General features: G+C 45.7%; 1 protein-coding gene across 1 annotated transcript; it reads right to left on the reverse strand.

Moving 5' to 3' along the window:
- Positions 1–1,398: 1,398 nt before the first annotated feature.
- On the reverse strand, positions 1,399–21,579 carry LOC119391091 (keratin, type I cytoskeletal 9). Its single transcript, XM_049415043.1, has 4 exons — positions 21,517–21,579; positions 11,322–11,423; positions 5,395–5,428; positions 1,399–2,214 (listed from the first exon to the last, which is right to left on the reverse strand). Exons 2-4 carry the CDS (start codon positions 11,340–11,342, stop codon positions 1,577–1,579), a joined length of 693 nt encoding a protein of 230 aa, XP_049271000.1. The 5' UTR covers positions 11,343–11,423; positions 21,517–21,579; the 3' UTR covers positions 1,399–1,576.
- Between the last annotated feature and the right edge of the window lie 1,965 nt (positions 21,580–23,544).

Consider the following 23,544-nt stretch of genomic DNA (forward strand, 5'->3'; position numbering starts at 1 on the left):
GTATGGTTAAGCGCACTGTTATGTCAATATCTCTACCCGCCGTAAGAGCGACGACGCAGGAACAGGCGCTGCGACGAAGTTTCCGACGCTTTGGCACTGTTCAGACGCCGTGATCAGCGGCCTTGGGGGAATGTTTTTAGAATAAGGGAACTCGCACGTGTAAAAAAGTAGGAGGATATACAGGGTGATCCAAGAAACCTGTCCGAAAATCCTCAAAACTCGGAAGAGTTTTGAGGATTTTGAGAGTTTTGAGTCTACGTCAGTCAACCTGACGTAGACTTCTTTTTGGGGTCTTTGCGAAGCCAGGAAGACTGGAGCACAAATGCGATAACGTACATGGCATCGTAAGAGCGGTACGTAGACGAGATGGCACTGAATTCGGTGATGCGGCCCGCGTCAACGAATTTGCTGCCACCGACAACAAACTGACGCGGTCCCCGACATAAGTCAGAATTGTGCTCAGAGGCAAGGGTAGTGCGACACGGAATTACATATGTTAGTCTCATAACACGTTAAAAAGCGACAAGCATATATGGTGCGGTCGCGATAGACAAGTGATTTTCGCGCCACTTCTAAAAAAAGTCGACTGAGTTTACAAACTTCAATTACAAAAAAAGGAAAGAATAAGTTTACTCGACGTCGACCAAATCGTCACCGTCAACTTCCATCGTGAATTCTGGAGCAAAAAACACAACACACACTGCTGCTGGAGCGGCGACAGGCCGCCGGCATCCACACTTCGGAGATTCGTCCGTTCGCCGCTAGGTGCCCACTCTGTCTGATCTTGCGGTCAATAGACGGTTACTAATCCATCGAACTAAAAAACATGTTCAGTGCGGTATTCGAATGTTTCTTGTGTTTGAGTGCACCAGAAGGAATACGCCCTTGTAATTTTCATACCTGTACGAAACATACACGACAGATTGTTAAAGTGTGCAAGTGCGCAAAGATTGTGGGAATAGTACCGAAGTTGTACAGGGCCATGGACAATTCTAATGCTTGTCAAAATGGCATGAGAACATGGTGCTGCTCTGTAGCGCAAGCTGCTTTTATGTCAACGCAGAAAAGCACTATTATTTAAGCATGCGCATATCTCGTCATCCTACCAATATAGCGAACATGAACTAGGCGCTTACTCTTGAAGGGAACCGCTTGTGCGCTGTGACCATTCAAGCTGCCGTCGGAAGAAATGTTTGATCAAACAAACTTACTTAACAGATTGATTAAAAGCAAACGATACGTTTGGAACGCTTTCACGGGAAGACGTGATAGGAATATCCAGAAACGATTACACCACTTAGGTATCTTTTTAGAATTCATAAGTAAATGTTGGCGGGTTAGGAGATCTACATTCTCTGTCACCGACAAAACATACAAATGTGAATGACGGCCAGTTCATTACAGCAAAAGAAACGTTCGCAATTTATGCAGCGGATATTTCAGGAGCGAAATTGAGGCTCACTCTGCTTGGCGCGTCCCCACATGGGCACTTTGTGACTTTTATTTATAATCTGCATTGTGCGAGGCATGCTTAAGCGTGTTTTTATCACATGAGCCTCACAGGCAATTCTTCTAATCACTTCAGCTTATTTGACTGGTAGTCGCCGTTGTCACCTCCAAAACTGCCGTAACTATCTCCACCAGAACTTGTGTATTCTGAACCAAAGCGTCTGCCGTTCGACGGGCCAAAATTTTCTGACGTGAAACCAGGTTCTCCACTACTTCCCATGCCTCCGCCACCAGCGTTCGTTCTCCAGGAACCTCTAGGTCCACCACTATCAGGGCCTCCTTCCCCACTACTCTGGGACCAATAAGAGGGCGCGCCGCTATTAGGTCTGTTGACTCCTCCAAATCTTCCTGGAAACATTCCAGCAGCACCCACGTTGGCTCCTCCAAATCCACCCTGAATAGCTCCACCAGGGCCACTGCCGATTCCTCCTATGCTTCGTGGGCTAGATCCCCGCCCTCTAGTCAACGCTCCACTGACGCCTCCGTTGGCTCCGCCATCGCTTGCCGTCTCATCTTCACTGCTTGAACCTCCGTATGAAGCAGCTTCTCTGGCCATTTCCATATCCCTTCGTCTCTTTTTGGCTTCCTTGATCTTCTTAATTATTTTCAATGCTGCTACTCCAAGAAGTAGGCATGCCCTTTTCGAACGTTTTAGTACGTGGGTTGCCTTTCGCTGCAGGCATACCCCGTCCATGCAGTGCGAAACCACTGCTAAGAGAAAGCAATATAAAATAAAAAGAGGCACAGAAGCAATAGCAATTTTCTTGCGACGCAATGTCGCTTGTTGCCAATATATCGGGTGTTCAAAGTTAAGTTTTATGGTATTCTTAAAATTTAGCACTGGGAGGTGCGTGAAAACCACCTTTGCACATATGGAAAAAATCCGTAACAGGGGGTGGGTGCTCGAGCCGACGTTTCGAAAAGTGGTCTTATCTTCTTCAAGGCTGGAACTGATTTCATTAGCTATCGTGTGTATATGCGTCGTGCCCTCTCCAGAAGGGGGGGGGGGAGAGGCCGCCGTGACGAACTGTGTGAGTCATAAGCTAGGCGGAAAAAAAGATCAAAAAGCGGGGGGGGGGGAGGGGAGGGTGTACGTTTCGCTGAATGATTGTCAGTGGAAGCACGTGGCATTTTAACAATAGTAGGTTCGAAATTCGTAGAGGAAGGGCTTAACACTCGTTGGTTTTCGTTGTGTATGTACCATACCGAATCGATTCAAGAGCCCCCTTAGAAACGTTAATTCCTGCTGGCTGGAGTGTATTGAACTTGTGAATAAGGTAAGCATAAATAATATCCTCCGTAAGTATTACCGAATACTGGCAAGCAACGAGCGCTTTAGAAAAGCTTTTCCCGGAGTACCAAATGTCGTGTATCGCCGCAACAGGAATGTTAAGGACATGTTAGTGCATGCAAAAGTAAACCCTCATTCTACTGCCCACATAACACCTTGTTCTCGTGCAAGATGTAAGACTTCTAAACACATCAAGATGACGTTATAGTTAAAAGCACCGGAAGTGATTACGTCCATCACATAAAATCTAGTTTTACCTGTACTAGTTCAAACGTGATCTACATGATCGATTGTTCATATTGTCAAAAACGGTACATTGGCGAAACGGGACAACCTGTTAATGTTAGAATAAACGGTCACCGCGCGGACACGGCGAAGAAGTTACCCAAAGCAGTGGCACAGCATTTTAATGTAGCAGGTCACAATTTCGAAGACCTCAAACTTTACATACTTCAGTCCAACTTCCGGTCCCCAAGGGACAGAAAATATACAGAGTCATACCTTATTCACAAGTTCCATACACTCTAGTCAGCAGGTATTACCGTTTCTAAGGGGGCTTTTGAATCGATTCGGTATGGTACATACACAACGGAAACCAACGAGAGTTAAGCCCTTCTTCTAGGAATTTCGAACCTAGTATTGTTAAAATGCCGCGTGCTTCCGCTGACAATCATTCAGCGAAACGTACAACCCCCCCCCCCCCCCCGCGTTTTGTTCTTTTTTTCCCGCCTTCCTTATGACTCACACAGTTCTTAAACACTTCGCAGCGCAGGAAAAACAGACACAAAGAAGACGACACCAGACAACATACGAGCGCTGGTGTCGTCTTCTTTGTGTCTGTTTTTCCTGCGCTGCGAAGTGTTTAAGATGATCAACCAACAGGCCCAATTCGCCACAATTCACACAGTTCGTCACGGCGGCCTCTCCCCTACCCCCCCTCTGGAGGGGGCACGAAGCATGTACACACGATAGCTAAGGAAATCAGTTACAGCCTTGAAGAAGACATGTCCACTTGTCGAAACGTCGGCTCGAGCACCCACCCCCTGTTTACGGATTTTTTTTCCTCGCAAACTTTCATCTTCTACTTCCTGCCGTTTTTTTTTGGATTTCCTTTGGACATATGTTATGTGTACAGGGGCACTCGAAGTAAGAGAATTGTTATCACTGTCAGTATCCCAGTTAACTAAGCTTGAGTAGTGAGCATTTAATTGACAGCGCTAAGCGGAAGGTTTGTATTGAAAGTTGGAAGCAGTCGTGTTTCTACGCAGCTCTACTTGGAATATTTCTTCTTCATGTCTGTGCTACAACAGGGAGGAGCTTTGTGCTGCCGTCCTCACTCTCTTGCATGCGCATGCATCCGAATCGCAATTAAACTTTGCGGCGGGATATCTCAGAGCACAGACATGCTAGAAAAATTACTTCAAGTGGAATAATGCAGGAACGCGACTGCCTCCAACATTTCAATGCAAACATGGCCGCTTACTTCACCCACTAAAATGTTCATTATTCAATAGTCTTTCATTAGGCTGCTGAGAGTGATAACGACCACGATTCATAATAATGACTGAAAAAATATAAAAAGAAAGGTTACCTGTGAGGAAAGCCCAATTCTATCAACTTAGAAAGATGGGATACCGCACATCCAATCAGACAAAGATAACATCGTAAAGCAACAGGTGGACAGAGCACAGCTATTATATGACCATCTGCTATTACCACCTGACCATATTCCATGACCATCGCTCGTCAATATGCGCATAGTATATTGAGCCGGCGTAGAGTGGCGGTGGGGGTATTCCTGCTCTTCCCATTTAATAATAATATCTGGTGTTTTGTGTGCCAAAACCACGGTATGATTATGAGGCACGCCGTAAATTGTGATTTCCGAAAATTTTGACCATCTCGTGTTCTTTAACCTGCACTGACATCGTAGAGTGCGCGGGCCCCTAGCAATTCGCCTCCACCGAAATGCATCCGCCGCGGCCGGGATCGAATCCGCGACCTTCGGGTCAGCAGCCGAGCACCGTAACCGCTACACCACCGCGGCGGACAAACATAAATAGACATTAAACTTTCACAAAATGCGCGTAAATTTATGTTGACCTAGTACATAGTTGTTAAACGGACATATATGTTATTCTAAACCTGCCTAATATTCACCGCTTGTTTTATTTAGCGAGTTCCAATTATCAGCTGGCACTCCTGTCGTATGGGCCACACATGTTTTGAAAATCCACAGCACCCTTGGCTCCTAAAGGGTGTTTTAGGTAAAACATTAACGCTAACGCCTAAAAAAAGGCTATTTGCGGAAGTAAGATCACATTACACCCCATTTTTCCAACTTCTGGTTAGTCAAGCTGGTATTTTGCTTGCTAGAAATCGCTTTAAGGGTACAAAGTGGTTTACAGCGTGCGTTGTCGCGAATGAAGCTGACGAAATTTGAAGACGAACCGCGCAGATCCAACGCTTGCTGTAGCAGTATACGTTCAAGCCATTCTAGGAAAAAGTTTCTGCACTCGCACAAATTTTCACCCTTCGCATAACCAGTGTACATATCGGCACAACAAGATTACTAAGAATTTAGAATATACTAGCCTCATGTTGTCCCGCGTAGTGGCTGCCCGGAATCTGAAACATAAAAGCGGCGCAAGTTGAGAGGAACTTCTGAAGCATATCTGAAGCGTTTAGCGCAGAATTATGAAGATGGGACAAGTAGGGAGAGCACGTACACAGGTGCTAACTTTCAACAAATGAAGGGGAACTTGTTGATTTAGGTGTCTCGAATTGTACTGAAATTATGAAAGCATAAAGATTATGTAGAAAGTGCATCAAAACAGGGTCCTTCAAAAAGTCATTCCAAACTGTCAATCGCGAAGAACTTTTAGAATCAACAGTGATCTTAATTTACTGTCTCTACGTAGAAGCACATCGAGGTTCAATATTGCGGTGTGCTAGATGCTTGAGATTATAACCTATTACCATTGCGTCTCTGTGCTTGATCTCGGCAATCATGTCATACTAGTGGGATAGAACGTCGCCAACTGTTTGGCGGTGGACTGCCGCACGCATTTAGTACAACCACAAGAAGAAGTGGCTTCCTCATGGGGTCGACCTGACTGAATACAGGGATGATAGAGGAAATACTACAGTTTTCATTTTGTTTTACCGTATATTTCATTGCTGGAGGTAATTCTATTGTTCTTAATTTTCTTCACGTCTTGATGCGAGATTCTGGGAACAATAGTGATCTACGAAGAACAAGGATGTGAGCAAAGAAAAGACCCTAATGCGCGAACTCAAGACTGCTTATTTATTAGGAAAACCTAGAAGTAAACATTAAAACGCGTGCACTTTTCCAGCGCCTTTCTTCCTCATCGCGCCATTTCTACAAGAATGAATCGGTTCCAACACGTCTTGCGCAGGGGCGTAGCCAGAAATTTTTTTCGGGGGGGGGGGGGGGGGGGGGGGGGTTCAAACCATACTATGTATGTTTGTGCGTGCGTTTGTATGTGTGCGTGTATATATAAGCAAGCAAAACAAAATTTTCGGGAGGGGGGGGGTTTGAACCCCCCCCCCCTTGGCTACGCCCCTGGCTTGCGGTCAGTCATTTTGTTTCCTGCTTTAACTGGAGCCGCTCGTCTTTAACACTCTTGGTGCGCGTCCACGTCAAGCTGAAGATTCGTCATTCCCCAGAAATAATTTGAGCAATTTGTTCAGCACTTATTTCACTTACTGTGATAGCGGAATTTTGAAACACTGAAGATAAAAGGACATGAGTGGCTCGTCATACTGAGAGCTTTTTTGCAAGCCCGAAAGCAGGTCGCCGTCTCCGGTAACTCGCGCTCTTCCTTGTGGCAACATTCGAGAAACAGCTACTTCCATAATGCTACCTCACTTTTATATTCGTTGTAAGTCTGAGACGCTGTGCAAAGGTTCCGTTTTTTTCCCTACGTCAACAAGTGGTGATGCTCGGATTCACGTGTGCAGTACGTGTGCACTCTGTCAAGAGTTGTTGCGTTGGTTAATGTGGCCTGCCTTGAAGACTCTGTAATGCATCGTAAAAGTCTGGATTTGGTATTATCGATGTTGGAGGCCACGTCATCTTATACAGCAGACACAGCGCTTGTTACATCTATTGTAAACTGGAAGATCATCGGGTGGCGTGTTTCGACGCCTTTTAAATAACTGGGCTCTGGCTAAGCAAGCTGGTCGGCCCTGATATACCAAGGTTTGTGTGTGTGTCCTTATCACAGCTCAGCATAACAGCGCGTAGTATTAAGTAGTGCACAACTGGCATAATGTGCTCCCTAATATTCCTGTTACAAAAGTGCGCATGGAGTTGTGCGTCGCGTACTTCTGGTTCTGTTGATGTCAGAAAGGTACGCAGTGCCTTACAAGTAGCCTTGTTATTTCTGTGTGAATATTGCCGCATTTACTATGATACGTGAGAATAAGAATCAGAGTGTATGTATATTCCAACCGAATGTTTCGTTTATTTGCATATGTACTTTTTTTTCAACGTGATCAGGCTGAATTTATTTTACGCATAGGAAAAAGCTGTGACATGCAGCTTGAATACTCCTGAAGGCCTTCACATAGCAGCATGTCTGCTATCGAAAGTACAACATATAACAACGTGAGAAATAGTCATCTTGAAGCTCATATACTTTCAGTGTAGCAGTACAAGTGTACACAGAAAAAAATATGACACTTAGCTAGTAGGATGCAATTGGTCATTTGCATTGTACATCCCACAAACACACAAGGACCATCTTTGGCGCTTACTCAACACAATCATATTATTGTACTACCAGTTTGTATAGTTAATGCTATATTTGCACGTGTAACGACAAATAATTGCTTGCTTAGAATTCCAATAACGACGTCGGGCTGCTTAGGTCAATGTGCGGGTTCCATTCCCAGCCATGGCGGTGGAGTTTGTATGGGGACATTATGCAAGAGACACCAGTGTGCTTAGATTTTGGTGCACGCTAAAGAACCCCATACGGTCGAACTTAAACCGCAATACCCCACCATGGCGCGCATCATAACTATATCGTGTTTTTGGCACGTGAAACCCGTGCATTTACTACTGTTATTTAAATATATAAGTTTTCTGATATAAGTTGTTAGTAAACGTCATATTTAGGGACCTTATCGTCATCATTGTCATGTGTGCCCTCTTCGTGCCGCCGACGCTATTTTCCCGTGTCATTTTAAGGAGGATCAATGTGCAAGTGCACGCAAGAACATCGACATCTTGTAAAATATAATGCTCTGAGGATACAGTATTGCTTATGCTGGCCTACAAAATGTACGCAAGCAGCCCTTTCCTATCGGCGGCTGCGTTAAGTCAAGCTGTTAGCACCAAAATGCGCTAAGAGCGATGACACGATTGCTGAGTGGGCACGTGAATGTGTTCGCCTTCGAAACGAACATTACTCCCTCGCCAAGGTTGCCTCACGCGTAGGCGATCGTTATGGAAAGCCCTTCTTTTTACTCACGCATTGGACATGGTCAAGCGGGGGAGGATCAACCGCCATGATGATATAAAACCTTTCACTCTGTGTCATCGATTTCGATAGTGGACATCGGCAGTCTAGCATAATGGGCGCACGGGCTGACGCACGGTTAACTTTACTTCCAATGCCTCAACGTTGTCGCAACAAAAATACGTTAAAAAGGAAGGGCAAGATTACGCTATTACTTTTCAACTTTATATCACGGCGTTGCATATTTGAACAAAACCGTCCGTTTTAATAAAATTTGATTTAGCAGGCCAATGCAATGCCTTAAAAATCGATGTACAAAGGTGGCACTACTTCAAAGTTTCGTAAACATATCTCCATGACAAAATTGCTGTGAACAAACCGCGGTAATTGCGCACAGAACAGTGGTATTTTATTCAAGTTGCTCGTTGTAATCTATGTCTACATTTTCTCAATAATTTCACCCTAAATTTCCTAGAGATTTTGGACTATTTGGCTTTACTCGAGAAAAGGAAGAGTTTATGTTGTTTTTATGTAACTTTTGTTGCACTGAGAACATCCAAAGGTTCAGGGGCGAAGCACCTCTCGGCTTGTCAGCGTGTCATGCCGTCGTCATGGTCCATCATGAACGGGTATGCACCACAAAAATTGGGTAAATCCCAGCGCTCACCACCGGCCCATACTATGCATATTATGAGTTAAAGGTTCTTCGTTGCTGTTGAAAACATGTTTGGCTAGGCAACGCTGTCAGAATCCCCGACGAAATTTACCAAGGCGCTCAAGTTTCTTATCTAAAACGGGACACACAAACAACACATCTTGAAACACATTTGCAAGGTGATGGTGCGTTAGTGCAACGGTGGCAAGTAACGCAGTAAAGAGTAAAGATTTTACTGTAGGAAACACCGGCGCACACTGCATACTTCGCCTCTTCCCAGGATTCACGTTAGTGGAGCTGAAACACCCTCGCCTACATGGCCTTTTGCCACCATTTCTATGTTGGCTTGTCACTATAGCGCACAATTTGTGAACGCCTGGCATACCGAGCTCTTGTGAGTTCATAGAACGCCGTATGCTAGTAGAACACGCTCATTGCCGTGTGGCTCTGCACAAAACGTTGTCTGCAACAGGACTAAATACGCCTTCTAGAAGTATGTGTTTAGAATTTACTTGCTTTATTCGAGGCGTGAGGATAAACGCATTGATGACGGTGATAAATAAAAATAATGACGAACATGTCGAAACAGAGCCGTTAGCAAGGAGGAGCTCTAAGAATGATGATGATGATGATGCTGAAGATGAACGCGTTGAACTGATCATGAAGACGTTGATTGTGATAATCGGTGATGACTATATTGATTAAAACGTTGAAACACAGTCATCGCCCAGCAAAGTTCCCATGTGGGATGAAGAAGGATGATGGACCTAGTGTACCTGGTGTTGCCACCATCCACACATGCGTACACTCGTTTTCTTCTATAACTAAAGCTAAATTTTAATAGTTTTCGGGTTATTCCTCTCTTTTCTCTAACGTTCTGAGTGCACTGAAAAAATTACTTCCATAGCTGGATTGGCCACGGGACATAAGGAGTTAACTAAAACTAGCGGTTCATTGCTAACGCATTCGCACACTGTCGGAAACAATCAGAACATCCAACGTAGTTCGTGAGCCGAATAACAGCGCGAAAAACCACAGGGCACACAGGAAGGGAACGCACACAGCGCTGTGTGTCCCTCCTGTGTGTCCTGTGGGTTTTGGCGCTGTTATTCTGAAAGCGGAAAGCTGGGCTTGTTGTAACCAACAAGCCCAGCTTTCCGCACTTTTGTAGTTGATGAGACATTTCTGTAGGGACCTACTTAATCTATCAGGGGGGGCATATGCTACGAATATTCTACGGTAGGTGTCTGTTGCAGTTCACTGAGATATTGTTGTTGCATTGTTTACGCCCCTCAATGACGTGTTTATCATTTTATTATATTGGAGTTATGTACGTTCAACGTGCCACGGGAAATTCTATGCAAAACCAAACGGAAAATTAGATGAGTTTGAACGCCAACCACAATTAGATAACATGCTATTATAGCATACTGATAGAGTAAACCGTTGAAAATAATGCTGCGAGTAAGTTTACATACTCCTGGAAATTTGAACTTAAAGCCAAGAGCAGCAATGCTACGCTGGTTGTGAAACGCTTTGATAGTATTGGTATCGTTCACGCCAAGATGAACGTAGTTTTCTCACCACGGAAGGTAGCTGATTCACCAACACAATAACGTAGCAGCATAGAGCTTGACGTTTAAGTTTTGAAGAATTAAGTGGATAACGCAAGCTACAGATGCAAGCATATAGTGTGGGCAACTAGAATAAGTAACGGTCAAGTAAAGTGGACTGATGCTTAATCTTTAAGCAGTGCGTATTAATGGTTTTATGCATGCGCAACAAGCTTCGTTACTGTGTAAACTCCCAGAGAGATGTGATAAAGGGTAGCATATTTAAAAGCGGCCAAAAGAAAGCCATAAACCTAGAAAGTGCATCACAATGGTGTATGTACAATGTTTACTATACCTGCATCACACGTTATCAGGGAAGCGATTGAGGAAGCATTCGCAATAGATATGTGTGTTTTGTCGCACAATCACAACGTTTACAATGACGACACCCAACATTTATGATGTTGCAGCCCTGTCGCGCTTTGCCTATTCTGTGCGTGCGCATTTTCTACTTATTTTGTTGGATCAAAATGACCCATGTTTGTTTATCACGAAGAAAGGTAAAACGTGCAGAAGCGGACACAGCAGAACAGCACCAGACGACGCACACGACGACTATGAACTCAATAGGGAACAATGCGGATAAAGAGAGAGTAGACGTCAAGCTCACTCGAACGCCTTACCTTCATATATATTGAATCACTATCGTATAGGTGAATTTTATGTCATGCTAATCTGTGGCGCATTCACGCGTAGAAAATTCCATAAGGTGGTGGCGATGCGCTGTTTAGGGTTAAACAAGTACAAGCGTTGGCACTCACAATGCATGGCGCCCCGTCCATTTCGTATTGAACGTGTACTGTAGGCTGCACGTTGCTTGAGAGCAGCAAGCATGGATACCTGCACGGTGTCTGGACGGCCGTCTGAAACAAAAAATCAAACGAACGTTGATGAGTTTCGTAAATGAATTGTTCAATGAACTGTCTTCAGAGGAAACACTTGCGCCTGAATTCACATCAAGGATTGACGCTGTAATTGTTCGTACGAGAAAATTTCAGTCAATGTCGCTGCTGGACCTTTTATTCGAGCTTGATAGAAGCAGATGTCCAAGAGCACATAGGAAGTAAAATCATTTTGGATTCAACGCCTAAGTTTGTTGTATCGCAGCGATTCAGAAATTAACACGTGGTATTTTACGTCTCTAAACATGGATATGACCGTAAAGTACACTTTAATGAAGGACACTAGATTAATTTTTACCACGTGTAGTTCTTTAATGCACTGCCAATGTCTGCTGCGCAGTCTTTTTAGGTTTGGCGCGAATAAATATTCGGTAGCCGTGACCGGGATTTCATCGCACTACCTTCCAGTGAGCAATGCAACGCCGTAGGCGCGGAGCTACCACACTCCCGTAGTTTGAAGTTTGAAGTTTCCTTGTTTTGACAATACGTGAGACATAAATTGCCACGATGCCCGAGAAAAAGGTATGTCTATGCACGCCTGACTAGGCTCCTGACACCACGAGTGCACCACATAATAGCAGACAATTGCAGCAAAAAAATTCATACGAAAATTAATGTAGTTTTACCCAAATATCTTTGACGGTGCTCTGGCTTGCAAAGTAGTGCGATGTGGAAGACAGTGCTGCATCGCAGGGTCTGATAGTGTTAGCGTCATATCAATGAGCTGGTTCTAGGTGCACATCAGCATGCATTTGTCTGTTTTTGCTTCACCAGAATATGGCCGTTTTTGTGGAGCCCAATGCACAAATTTTCTTGTCATCATATCTTATGCTTTAACATAAAATTGTTTTCTAATGTATGGTACATAGAGGTGTTTTTGAATGGTCCACGTTCAAAAATAGCGACGTGTGAATATTTCAAACTTCGAATATTCGAGTTGAATTATTTGGTCTATGCTTCGAACCGAAAGACGCATTTACTATTCAATATGTGAAAACACACCAGTATTTCGAAACATATTGAAGCCCTGTTTTGATGCCGCCGCAGTGACACTACAATGACTTATCAACCAATGTCGCGAGTAATTCAGCGATATTATTGTGAGAAACTTCGTTTTCTTTTTTCAAAACCGTCCATACTGGTTAGAAGATTGAAGTGTGGTACCTAATTGCAAATGGGTCGGTTCACTCTTCCCAGAACGCATCTGCAGATTGATACGCATTCACGTATACTGGGTGTGAAGGGAAGTTTTTTTCAGTACTGAAAGCATGCAGGTAATGGAGTGTTTCTCTCAAGTTCATTTTAAAGTGTTTGGCTTCGTTCTGATCAAAGTCGTTCGATGGAGGCTTTCAAAATGTAGCCTGTTCCTATACCAGGTGGAAAACCACGGCGCGCTCGTTGCTGATGACAGCTAAGGTTACTCTTCATGACAAAGCCCGTTTGTAACGAGGTGCTTCTTTAAGTGCGGATGTATCCGTGGCAGGTGTACAAAGCTTGTTTCGAAGCAGCCTGACCTTCCGTTCCTTATTATTTGACATCGAATACGGTGAACTTGAGATAGTGCCCACAGACGGGCAGATAGCGGGCGCTTTCCGGTGGGCTCCTGCAAGAGTCTCTAACATATTCGGTGATTGTTGTCGCACTTTTATTGGGGGTATTGCCCACAAAGACGTTCAAGTATTTGTCCCTTGTGCTCCGTTAACAAACTTTTATTAGTTCGTTTTTGCTAGAGTGTATGGTTTGCATATGGGCTCGTTGGTAATCTTGCATGTTGACTGGTTGCACCAATTTTAGACGGAAGAACGAAAGGAAAATGCACGATGACACTGCCGCCTAACAACTGATTATTTGAACACTCTGCAGAATAAACAGCATAAACGTGCCACAGTAAAACACTACGTGGTAAAAAAATAAGGAGTTCTTCCACACCAAAAACAATTTTGAAAAACAATTTAAGAACATTTCCACAAGTTTCTGCTGAAAAATAGTTCACCGACGGTAACGATACTGCCTAATGCGTATTCTGAGCGCAGTTGTTCAGGTGTTTTGATCTTGCGATAAGTTGAGGCGCGGCTGCGTCGCTAACTGGGAGACCGCGGAAGGCAGCGCGTGTGGGCGCGTTCTACAACAGCTGCTCCTGACAATCATCCGTTCATGCGGCGCTTTATTTCCATATACGGTATCAGCGGACGCCCTCGCCGTATACCTTAATGATGACGTCATCAGCGACAGCATGATGACGCGTACATCTGTGGCGCCGCGGGTGGTTGCCGCGGAACTTGTCGTTTCACCACTGTCCTTCCCTCCTCCTCGCGCTCTCCTCGCTATCGCCATCCTTCATCTTCCACTGCGCTCCGCGTTCGCTCTCTTTCGCCCTCGTTTGCTCTGCCGGTTTCGACGACGACAACACCGCTCAATGCCGGAACGAGTGCCTAAGACCTGCGCTCTAAAGCTTGTTTATTACGGGCGAACTTGTGCCCGGAAAACGTGATGCAAAATCTAAGAGTCCGCTAGAGCGTTCCACACTCAAAGGTCCCTTCAACGAACGCACGTCTTCTCCGCAGCCTCGCAGGTCAACTCACTTTCTCGGGCCCGTGTGCGAGAGGCATGCGTTGCTCTGTCACAAGAAATAAAGCTTGCTAGGGGTAAGGCTTGGGTAAGTTGTGTTGTCTTCCTTCGTGTTCGTCCAAAATTCAGCGCTGTTTTCCCTTCTTCGCTGTCACAAGAGGCGCGCGCGGGCACGAGGCATTGCAGACACTAACGCAGCGGCTCACTGCGCTCCGCGTGCGCTCTCTTTCGCCCTCGTTCGTTCTAAGGGCTACGCCGATGACGGCGACGCCGCTTAATGCCTAGTTCAGACTGGAGAATCCGCCGCCTACGGCTAGCGGAATGCTCCTGTCGCCGAAACACAGCGTCGTTCGCACTGCACGCGCACCGTGCTGCCGGATAGCCATGTTGCGCCACCTGTCGAGTAAACCATCAACCACGGGTGAGCGCGGGATGGATTCGCAGTTGCCCGGATCTTGTGGCGGCTCGCAACTGCGTCACGTTTCAATTTTGCGGGCCTTCAACGCTGCTATAAACGACCATGCCCCTTTCAACGCTCTTTGCGACTAGGGCGTGCAAGGAAGCTACATCGCAATGCTCAAACGAGTGCTCGCTATATTAGAAATAAAGCAATACAGACAGCAGAACTCGTACTTACCAGTCAGTGCTGGGAAGTATCGAACATACATGTATCTTAGATACTATCTTAGATACTCTTTGGGTTTCTTGTATTTGTATCGCGATACGTCCCGCAAAACGAGTATCTGTATGTGTATTTCCGATACATTCAATAATGTATCGTGTATCTTAAGATACAAGATACTTCTATAGAAACACCCCCGAGCGAAACGATAAACGTGGCTGAACTCCGCTTCTCAAGCTGATACTGCTACTACTAAGCTACCAGAATGAAACTAGGCGACAGTGACATTCTTTTATTTTTTCCGCCAGAGTGCTTCAGCGAGCACACGCTATTAGGTCTACGCGTCCCCATTGGTGGAGCAGTGTCACGTAATGGCACTCGGGCCATCTCGACAAAAACTAGCGCGCGAAAGTCTACGCGCATCCGGCCTTTTGTTTTCTCGATGTTTACTTTCTTTGTAGTTGTGTCAGTGTTATGACATTTGTTCGTAGCCACGGCACTGTGTTGCGTACTCCATTGCGTGTGGCGCCTTCCGCTCAAATTATGATGTGTCATTATTGTTATTGATAGTGTCGTTATCGAAGTTTTTCTCACGTTGTGCTTCGTTTGCAGTCTCAGGAATGCAAGAATGGGGTTGCTTTGTGTCTCGCTGCTTTCACACATCAGCGATTAGTGATGTATCATGGATGTAAGCTTCACTTACATACGACGAGATTCGCTTATATACAAATGAGGTAACAACCATCGCAACCTCGTTGCCGATGCTAGATGCAGTAGAACGAGACGAGAATTTACGAAACAGAAGATATCTTTGTAATTCCTACTGAATTATTCAAGAAGTTCTTTTAATGATAATTTGACCGTTAGTACAGTGCTCTCTTTGCTGTCCTCCGTTTGCATTACCTGGGCTTCTGTATAGTTTTTGCTCGCTTGTTTACTGTAATATATCTTTTGTAACCTGTTCCTAAATTCGTTCTCAGCTTTATTTTATTTTTTAACTACCTGCGTCATTGCTACTATTCCCATATATAAATTCCATGTGAGTTTACTGTTATGTAAAGGCGATGATGAAGACAAAACTAGAATAATTTGAGCGTGCTTAGATGACACCGTAACAAAAATTCTGCTTACGATATAGTAAAATAGCGAAATTGAGTTTGTATTATAATAAATGAAATTATAAAACAAATCAAGAACGTTAGGAAAGAGATTTAAGAAACAAAGTAATAAGTACTCCGTTTTTCTCATGAGCGTCCCCACGAGCCGTTTCATGCTATTTTCTATAGGCAATGAGTCTCCTCTTGTCTCACCTTAAGATTTAAGTTGACGATTCATCATGCTCTATTGTCATAATTTTTAGGGGTGCCGCCTTTATCGTATTTATACAGGGTTCTTCACGTAACTGGAACCAAATATTTACAAAGAAGTGGTTAACCTCAACTGAATAAAACCAACGACATGGTTTATCGTGATGTCGTAAACCATGTCGTATTTTTATATATCGCTTAATTTGTTAATTCACTAAGATGAATTATGCAACATGTATAATATTCACTTTAGGGCCAAGTACGTTTCGTTACTTTGTAGAGGGCATTCCAAAACGACCTATCAAAGTTTTTGTGGAAACGTACAGGGGGGATGTAAAGAAACGAGAACAGTGCGGCATCTACATTCTCCACTGTTTCGCATATCTTTTCAAGCTGTTGTACCCTGAATGATAATAAAAGCCAATAGAGTCTTCCATTATACAATCAAGCACCATTCTAGCATCTTTTTATTGTCACCGCAGCGTCGCAGCGTGAGGCCGCAGCGTGAGGAAGGTCGCAGCGTTAAGGTCGCAGCGTGAGGAAAACAGCGCGCAGCACTCTTCAAATTTCTTTCCATCCCCACTGTACATGCTACGTAGTGACTTTTTCCGACGTTTATAGAAAGCCGGAGAAATACTACCACGTACTGCCTTCGTGCGCTATCGTACTGCAGCGCCCTCAAACGTGCATCGAGCGCAACGACCGGCGAGTGGACCGCGGGAAAATGAGCGGCCGCTGCTCTAAGTATCGGCTCCATAGTGCGTCCGGATTTCTGACTGCCGCACACGGCAAGTAGACGCCATCGTCCCTGAGAAGCGATAGGCTGACGGTTCGCGCGCCGGTTGTTTCGGTGGAAGCACGTTTCAGAGCGCTGCCGTACGGCGCAGTGACGTGGTTTGATTTCATTCACCACGCAGAATGTACGTCGCCAAAAAAGTTCTATCGGTCGTTTTCAAATGCGCTCTATTACGTGACGAAGCACACTTGGCCTAAAGGGATAATTGAAAATGTTGCATAATTGCCCTTAGTTAATTAACCAATTCAACGCTATACAAAAACACTACAACGAGCGCCACATGACGGTAGACCATATGCCGTCGGCTTCATTCAGTCGCGGTTAACCACTTCTTTTTTAAATATTTGGTTCTGCTTACGTGAAACGTGTATACTTATTCAATTTGATTGTTTAATACCGAACCGCCCTGCTTTTTCGCTTATATTCATTTTGCTTGTTTAGGTCACCGTATTTTTTGCTTTTCACTTTTAGAAATCAGCAGGTAGCAGAGCTAGAAGTGACAATAGTGTGAATAGCAGCGATATCCTGCGACGCTTTCTGCCGGTATACTATATGTCTGAGACGTCTCTGGTTGGTACAACTCCTCTCGGAGAAGAATTGGTGCAAGATTGCACGTTAGTGAATATGTTGCTAACGAACGCTTTACGCCAGCTGATAAGTAGAATATGAAACCCATTGCAGTTTTATGTCCTGAATGAATTTTGAGCACTGACTCTGTAGTTATCGTCTCAAACGATGCAAGAAATATCGCTACCAGCGTTGCTGCTCTACAACTGTCGGGTGATGCGGTATTGCGAAAACGGTAATACGCTTACGGACAAGGTAAGACTGCACAGCAGCCATCGCGACATCGTGCGGAGGCTTCGTAATGGTGCTCTTGCAAATAGATGGCGACCCGCTAGCTGATCGCGAAGTAGAGCAGCGACACCCATCAATTACAGAAGTGTGAAGCAAAGACCACTGACAGCGCAGTGTATACACCAGAGCACGCCTGTCTCGCACCCAGGCTGCTGGCGAGCCGAGCGGATACTCACGCACCCAGACGCCGGGCTGACCGGGCTGCCAAGGCGCGCGCGGGCTGCACCAAGTAAACAGGGCAAGCGGCAGTTCTGAGACTTTAAAGTGCGAGAAAGTACCCGTTCACGGCGCTTCAGCGTATCAGAGCTCGTCTGGGCACTACTGCGTCGTCTTTCGATGACAAAACAAGCAGCGCAACAAGAGAATATTAGCGTTGTCTGCGACGATTACGACGCGCCACGGAAATAGTGCCGGTGCGGTGTTTTCAGCTTCGCCGCGAGTGGATAACTGTGATTCAAGCAAAAAAACTAGGAGCCGAGTGAAAATGCGCGAGTAAGTACACTAACTGCGTGTATTCCGCATTGTGATGCCCACCTATTTCATTTTGCTAACCTAATTTGCGTGACACGCAGCTGGGTTAATTGAAGGCAGGCGCGAGCTTTGTGTGGGGGTGCACTTCATACCTTTGAGCGTTTCCTTTGACGACAATCTAGTGCAAGGTAGTGCTTTCAAGCACAAGCAATCAGCATGCTTTGCCACTTTCAACGTAGTAGTAAGCTTTAGTGCTTTTGATGGCATCCACGCCTTCGAGATTTCGTCTTCAAAAGGTAATAAATGTCACGGTGCTCCTCCACAGCTGGCCAGAATTTCGTGCTTTCATTTCAGTGTTTGATGTCCCCAAATTTATTTGGACACGAGGCATCCAGCTGCACATAATACATATATTGGCACGTAAGTAAACAGTACTCGCGCCAGTGTTCTTTACGTCGCAGGCGTAGCTAACCAGCTTGACTAAGAGTAGCACAGTTTCGCTTGTAAAGCACCGTCGTTACAAGAATAAAATCGCGCAGGTAGCTTCCAAAAGGGATCGCTGAACGCTACTGCAGGTTATACTCTCTGATAGCACGCTTTCGTGAGCAAGACGCATTATTGTAAGAGCGCTCGTGAAACAAAAATTACTTCCGCGAAACTACCCGTAAAGCGTACACTAATTATTACGCGATGCATGCTGAAATGATGAGCTTTCACAAAACTTTGTGCACAACTTGTAATATGGGGCAACAAAACATCGTTTCACTCTTTCGTGAGCTGCAATGCAATTAGAATTCACGCGTACTACAGCGAGAACGTTTTTTTTTTACAAATGTAACAGCGTACGTATCTGACGAGGTTGCTTCCGCAGCCCACTCAGCACGTACTGTATACATTGTGGACTTGCATGAGCAAGATGTTCTTGATGTTCCAATAAAATTAGCGAAAATGTCCTGGCTAGAAAAGACGCGAAACACGCTCTCCGACGGGCTGAGTTTCGGGAGTTTCACGTTTGCTCTGCTTAGCGTCTGCTGGCGTGGCAGCCCGCGCATGTTGTTTCGTCGCGTGTGCGATGGGTGGCGCGACGCGCGATGCAAATATGGCGATGCGCATGGAGCTGTCATGTTAAACAGCCAAAGAAATCTGAATAATTTGTTTCAGAATGAAACGAGTATACTTTCAGCAAGAAGGATTGAACTTTCGAGTTACAAACAGGCATTTTAATAAAATTATACTGAGTTGGTCGCATTAAGAAGTTTTCCAGTAAACACTTTTGTAAATAGGTCTTTGCTGCTTCACTATATCGATCTATAATAGTAGATTTGCAAATGTATCGAAGTATCTTAAGATACAATTGGGAAGTATCGTATCGGATACAATTATTGCGCTAGTATCTTGTATCTGTATCTCAAATACGTCTTGTCCGAGTATCTTGTATCGTATTGCGATACAATTTCAAAGTATCTTTGCCCAGCCCTGTTACCAGTCAATCCAAGCTCGTTGCCAATTTCATTCCAGAAATTATCCCAACTGTTCTAGTGCTTCGGGTGGCGTTTGTCATAAAGGACGGGGTAGTTCGACACCATTTCGATTAGCATTTCCGCTATGTGGATGTTTTTGGACTGCGACGAGACGAGCGTGTCGGACTTGGCCGCCATTTCATCAAATTCATAGACTAGCGTTTCTATTGGTCCGCGGCAAGCGGGTCCAGCGGCGGTGCCGCAAAAGTCGATGCGGGAGCGATCGGCGCGGAGAGGGCCGATTTGGCGAATCTCGCCACCCGCCGAACCGAATTCTGCGGTTCTGCGGTCGCCGGAATGCTCAGTGTGAACGATCCATAACGCAGGAACGGGCGCCTAAGAGCGGCGCTCTAAAACCGGGTTGTCAGTGGCATTAATCCTGCCGAGTTCCATCGTAGCTTTCTTGCATTCAACTGATTAAGCACGAAGCATTGCATCACGTTTATTCTTGATCGGCGCAGAAGTTTCGCTTTCAGGCTCTTTCGCTTTGTGAGGTGGTGGCGGCCCGGCGCAACCGAGGTGGCTTGCACGGCGCTCGCCTTGCTATCCGCGGCGCCAGGGAGCTGAAGCATGACCAACCTGCGAGACGTTTACCAGGTGGCTCATAGCTTTGTAGGTGCTGTGCTTTCCATCGCAAAGCTTGAGTTGAAGCCACAGACAGCGCGATGGTCGCATCGCTTGCTGCAGCGGCCACGATTTCTTCTGCAGCGTTTTATTGGGTTACGCTCGGCCGCGTGATAAGATTGAGCTGCTAGTCTACTTCTTAAAGCATTCCATTTGCTGTTGTCGCATTCGTTGCACCACCCTTGCGGCGAAACTGTGACTTTCTTTTTTTCTTCGACGAGACCCGCTGCATTACTGAAGCAAGCGCATGGACCATACAGCAACAACATGCTCATGAGACTGTAACTGTGTTTTATGGCTTGGTACTATTTTGGATTTCCTATTCCAGTCTTTATTCACATGCTACGTGCATGGCAGATGATTTCAGATACCAGGTAGTCGAGCCTCTACGTAATATACTCGGCAGTTGAGAACATAGAGGAACGTCGTCTCCTTTCATGCATTCTGAAAGGAAGCAAACGGGCGGGGAAGTTGCCGCTTATGTTGCAATGCTAGATCCGCCTACATCTAACATCCTCCTGCTCTCCGAAACGTTTTGAACAGCCAAAGTTGGCCTATGTTTAAACAAGATCGGTTTCATCATGAAGAGCGGCGTGATTGAAAAACGGTAAGGTGGCAGTTTTACAAAAACAAGCCCGCGCTCTTCGTTATGTAGTATAAGTATTGCGTTTATTCCTCTGCAACAAGCAGGTCCATTCCTCTAAGACGGTGCAATGTAATTGCACTGGTGCTCGTGCATTCTGCGCTCATGTAGATGTAATCGCACCCGACTTGTAGAGCTTATCACCACAAAAATACTTGTGGAGTAACAGCGCAAACACACAAACCACTCCTGAGAGGGCACACAAAATGTTGTGTGTCTGTGTGTGTGTGTGTCGTGTCTTCAGTGCTGTTACTGGGTTTTAATAATGGACCAACTCGCCCAGAAAGAAGTATTTTCAGTGAAAAAGAGGTCGTCCCTGACATAGATGTGTCATGTGCTACATTAACAAGAAACATGCTTATAAAGAGCGTGAAGACAATACGAACGCTTTCCCGCAACTAAAATAATGGTTATACTGGAATACCTGCATACAGGCGAGTAATTGTGCTATGTCAACGCGCACAATTCACATATGAACAATCGTAAAAATTCATGCGTTTCTATTGGAAATAATGTGCGGTGGCAGAGTCGACCTGGGATACGTATCCTTGTAAGTTTTCACAAATGTCAGTGTTCTTCCCTGCATAACAGTGACAGCAATAATTCAATGGGTTGAGCGCACGGTTGGGTAAGTTGTGCACTTACTATTTCATGGGGAACAAGTCGGTAGCAGAATGGGTTACTTGATGTGTAGGCGTGAACGTCCGGCAAAGCTGAAAAATATAATGCGTAGAGATAGGTGAACTTCTTCAGGAGTCTCGGCAAACTTTCTGGCACGTTAGAAGAACAGTTATGTGGTCGTTACAGCGCAGAAAGCTAAAACATAGACGAGTGGTAAGTAGACACCCACTTTTTTATTCGAACGTTTGGCCGAGAGCATACGCAATACAATAGAATGCCGGTTTCCGCGACATACATCAACAGTGCTCTGTGGTTTTTTCATAGAGCCACAAATCAGTCCGGTGGCCTCGTTGGATGAAGGCCCACTGTTTTCAAACACCCGTTTCACATATGGCATAAGTTTTAATGGAGTTCAAAGGGTAGCATTGTGTATACTCTCTTCAGTATGTTCCTGTACACGCCTCCATAGTTGACCACCTCTTGACTCGACTTGATTTCGGCCTGGCAACACAGAGATATGCGCACAGCTACACAATTTACACAGTCGTTGATTCACATCATAAGGCTTGCCCAAAGCGAAAAATCTGGCGAAAAGTACTGGCGCCCGCCAGTATCTCCACCCGCCCGACCAGCAGTACAGTACGCACGAGCTGAAGATCCTTGGCGCACAGAAGACAACCGTCCTATCTGTTTTCATTGTGGTCTTCCTGGACATGTGGCACGTTACTGTCGCTTTCGTGTACCGAACGTCTCCAACAATATGCGTCCACCATGGGTCACGTATGCGCCACGTCAGCCCCGCCGTAGTTATTCGGACGACCGCGAATTTGCTCCTGTCGCTGAGGCACGACTCTCCTCCCGCCGTTCGCCTTCTCCTCACCGCCGTTCCCTTTCACCCATGCAACGACGGCGGAGCCCTTTGCGCCAGGAAAACTAAGTAGCGCAGTTCAGGAGGCAAGAACTGCGGTGCCAGCGAAATGTCTAAGGCCTCAAATTTCCCCGAAGAACGTTATTGATGTCGCCATAGAAGGAATACGGACGCTAGCGCTCGTCGACACTGGCGCTGCTCTTTCAGCAATTGATGCCCGCATTTGCCGCCGAATCGGAAAAGTGACGACACCACTTTCTGGACTATCTCTTCGTACCGCCAACGCACAGCACGTCGAGCCGTCAGGCGCCTGCACAGCCCGTGTCGTAATTCAGAATGTCGTCTATGTCATCGAATTCATCGTGTTGCCATCATGTTCTCACGACGTGATTAGGCTGGGATTTTCTCTCTATGCACCATGCGATCATCAATTGCGCCCGCGCCGAAATCGAGTTGTTTCCATTTTCACCAGATATTATCAATTACCACACAGACTCTTGTAAAATCGCAGTTTCTGAAGACACCGTTATACCGGCCTGGTCTACTGCTCTTGTCAGCATCTCTTGTATTTCTATCACCGACGGCACCTTGCTTTTCGCACCCTCTGACCTTGTACTTCGCCGCCGATCACTACCACTGCCGTTTGCCGTCCTTCAGTTCAACTCTGGCACCTCTGTGATGTACGTGTCAAACCCAACGGCCGCACCAGTCACCCTGCGCCACCGTGAAAGCCTAGGAAGAGCGAACCACTGCCATCTTCTTCAATTTTCGACATCATGGAAGACTCCGCTGACCTGGCCGCCCTTGAGACCTCTCCTCCTCAGTCACTGCCGCGGTCTTTCACACCAACTATTGCAAGCGCTTACGACGACGCAGCGCGACCAGCTTCTTCGCTTGCTCGAAGGTTTCTGATCGTTGGACTCCACGCAACGTCGCTTGGCCGCACGACGGCTGTGTCGCACACCATCGATACGGAAGCCATGCGCCCATTCGATAGCGTCTTAACGAGTATCGGTGAGCGAAGGCACGTTATCGATGAGCAGGTGAAAGACATGCTCCAACGTGGTGTCATTCAACCTTCCAACAGTCCCTGGGCCTCAGTCGTCCTGGTTCGGAAAAAAGACGGTACCATACGATTTTGCGTCGATTATCGACGGCTTAACAAGATTACCCGAAAGGATGTG

Source organism: Rhipicephalus sanguineus, chromosome 4, assembly GCF_013339695.2.
Source record: "Rhipicephalus sanguineus isolate Rsan-2018 chromosome 4, BIME_Rsan_1.4, whole genome shotgun sequence".
NCBI classification, from domain to species: domain Eukaryota; kingdom Metazoa; phylum Arthropoda; class Arachnida; order Ixodida; family Ixodidae; genus Rhipicephalus; species Rhipicephalus sanguineus.

Excerpts from the sequence above, each read along its gene's own strand:
- LOC119391091 (XM_049415043.1), bottom strand. The coding sequence starts at position 11,342 with ATGGACGGGGCGCCATGCATT. Across the intron at positions 5,429-11,321 it reads TGGACGGGGCGCCATGCATT|ATTCCGGGCAGCCACTACGC; the intron begins GTGAGTGCCAAC and ends TTTATGTTTCAG. Across the intron at positions 2,215-5,394 it reads CTACGCGGGACAACATGAGG|TTTCGCACTGCATGGACGGG; the intron begins CTAGTATATTCT and ends TCTTAGCAGTGG.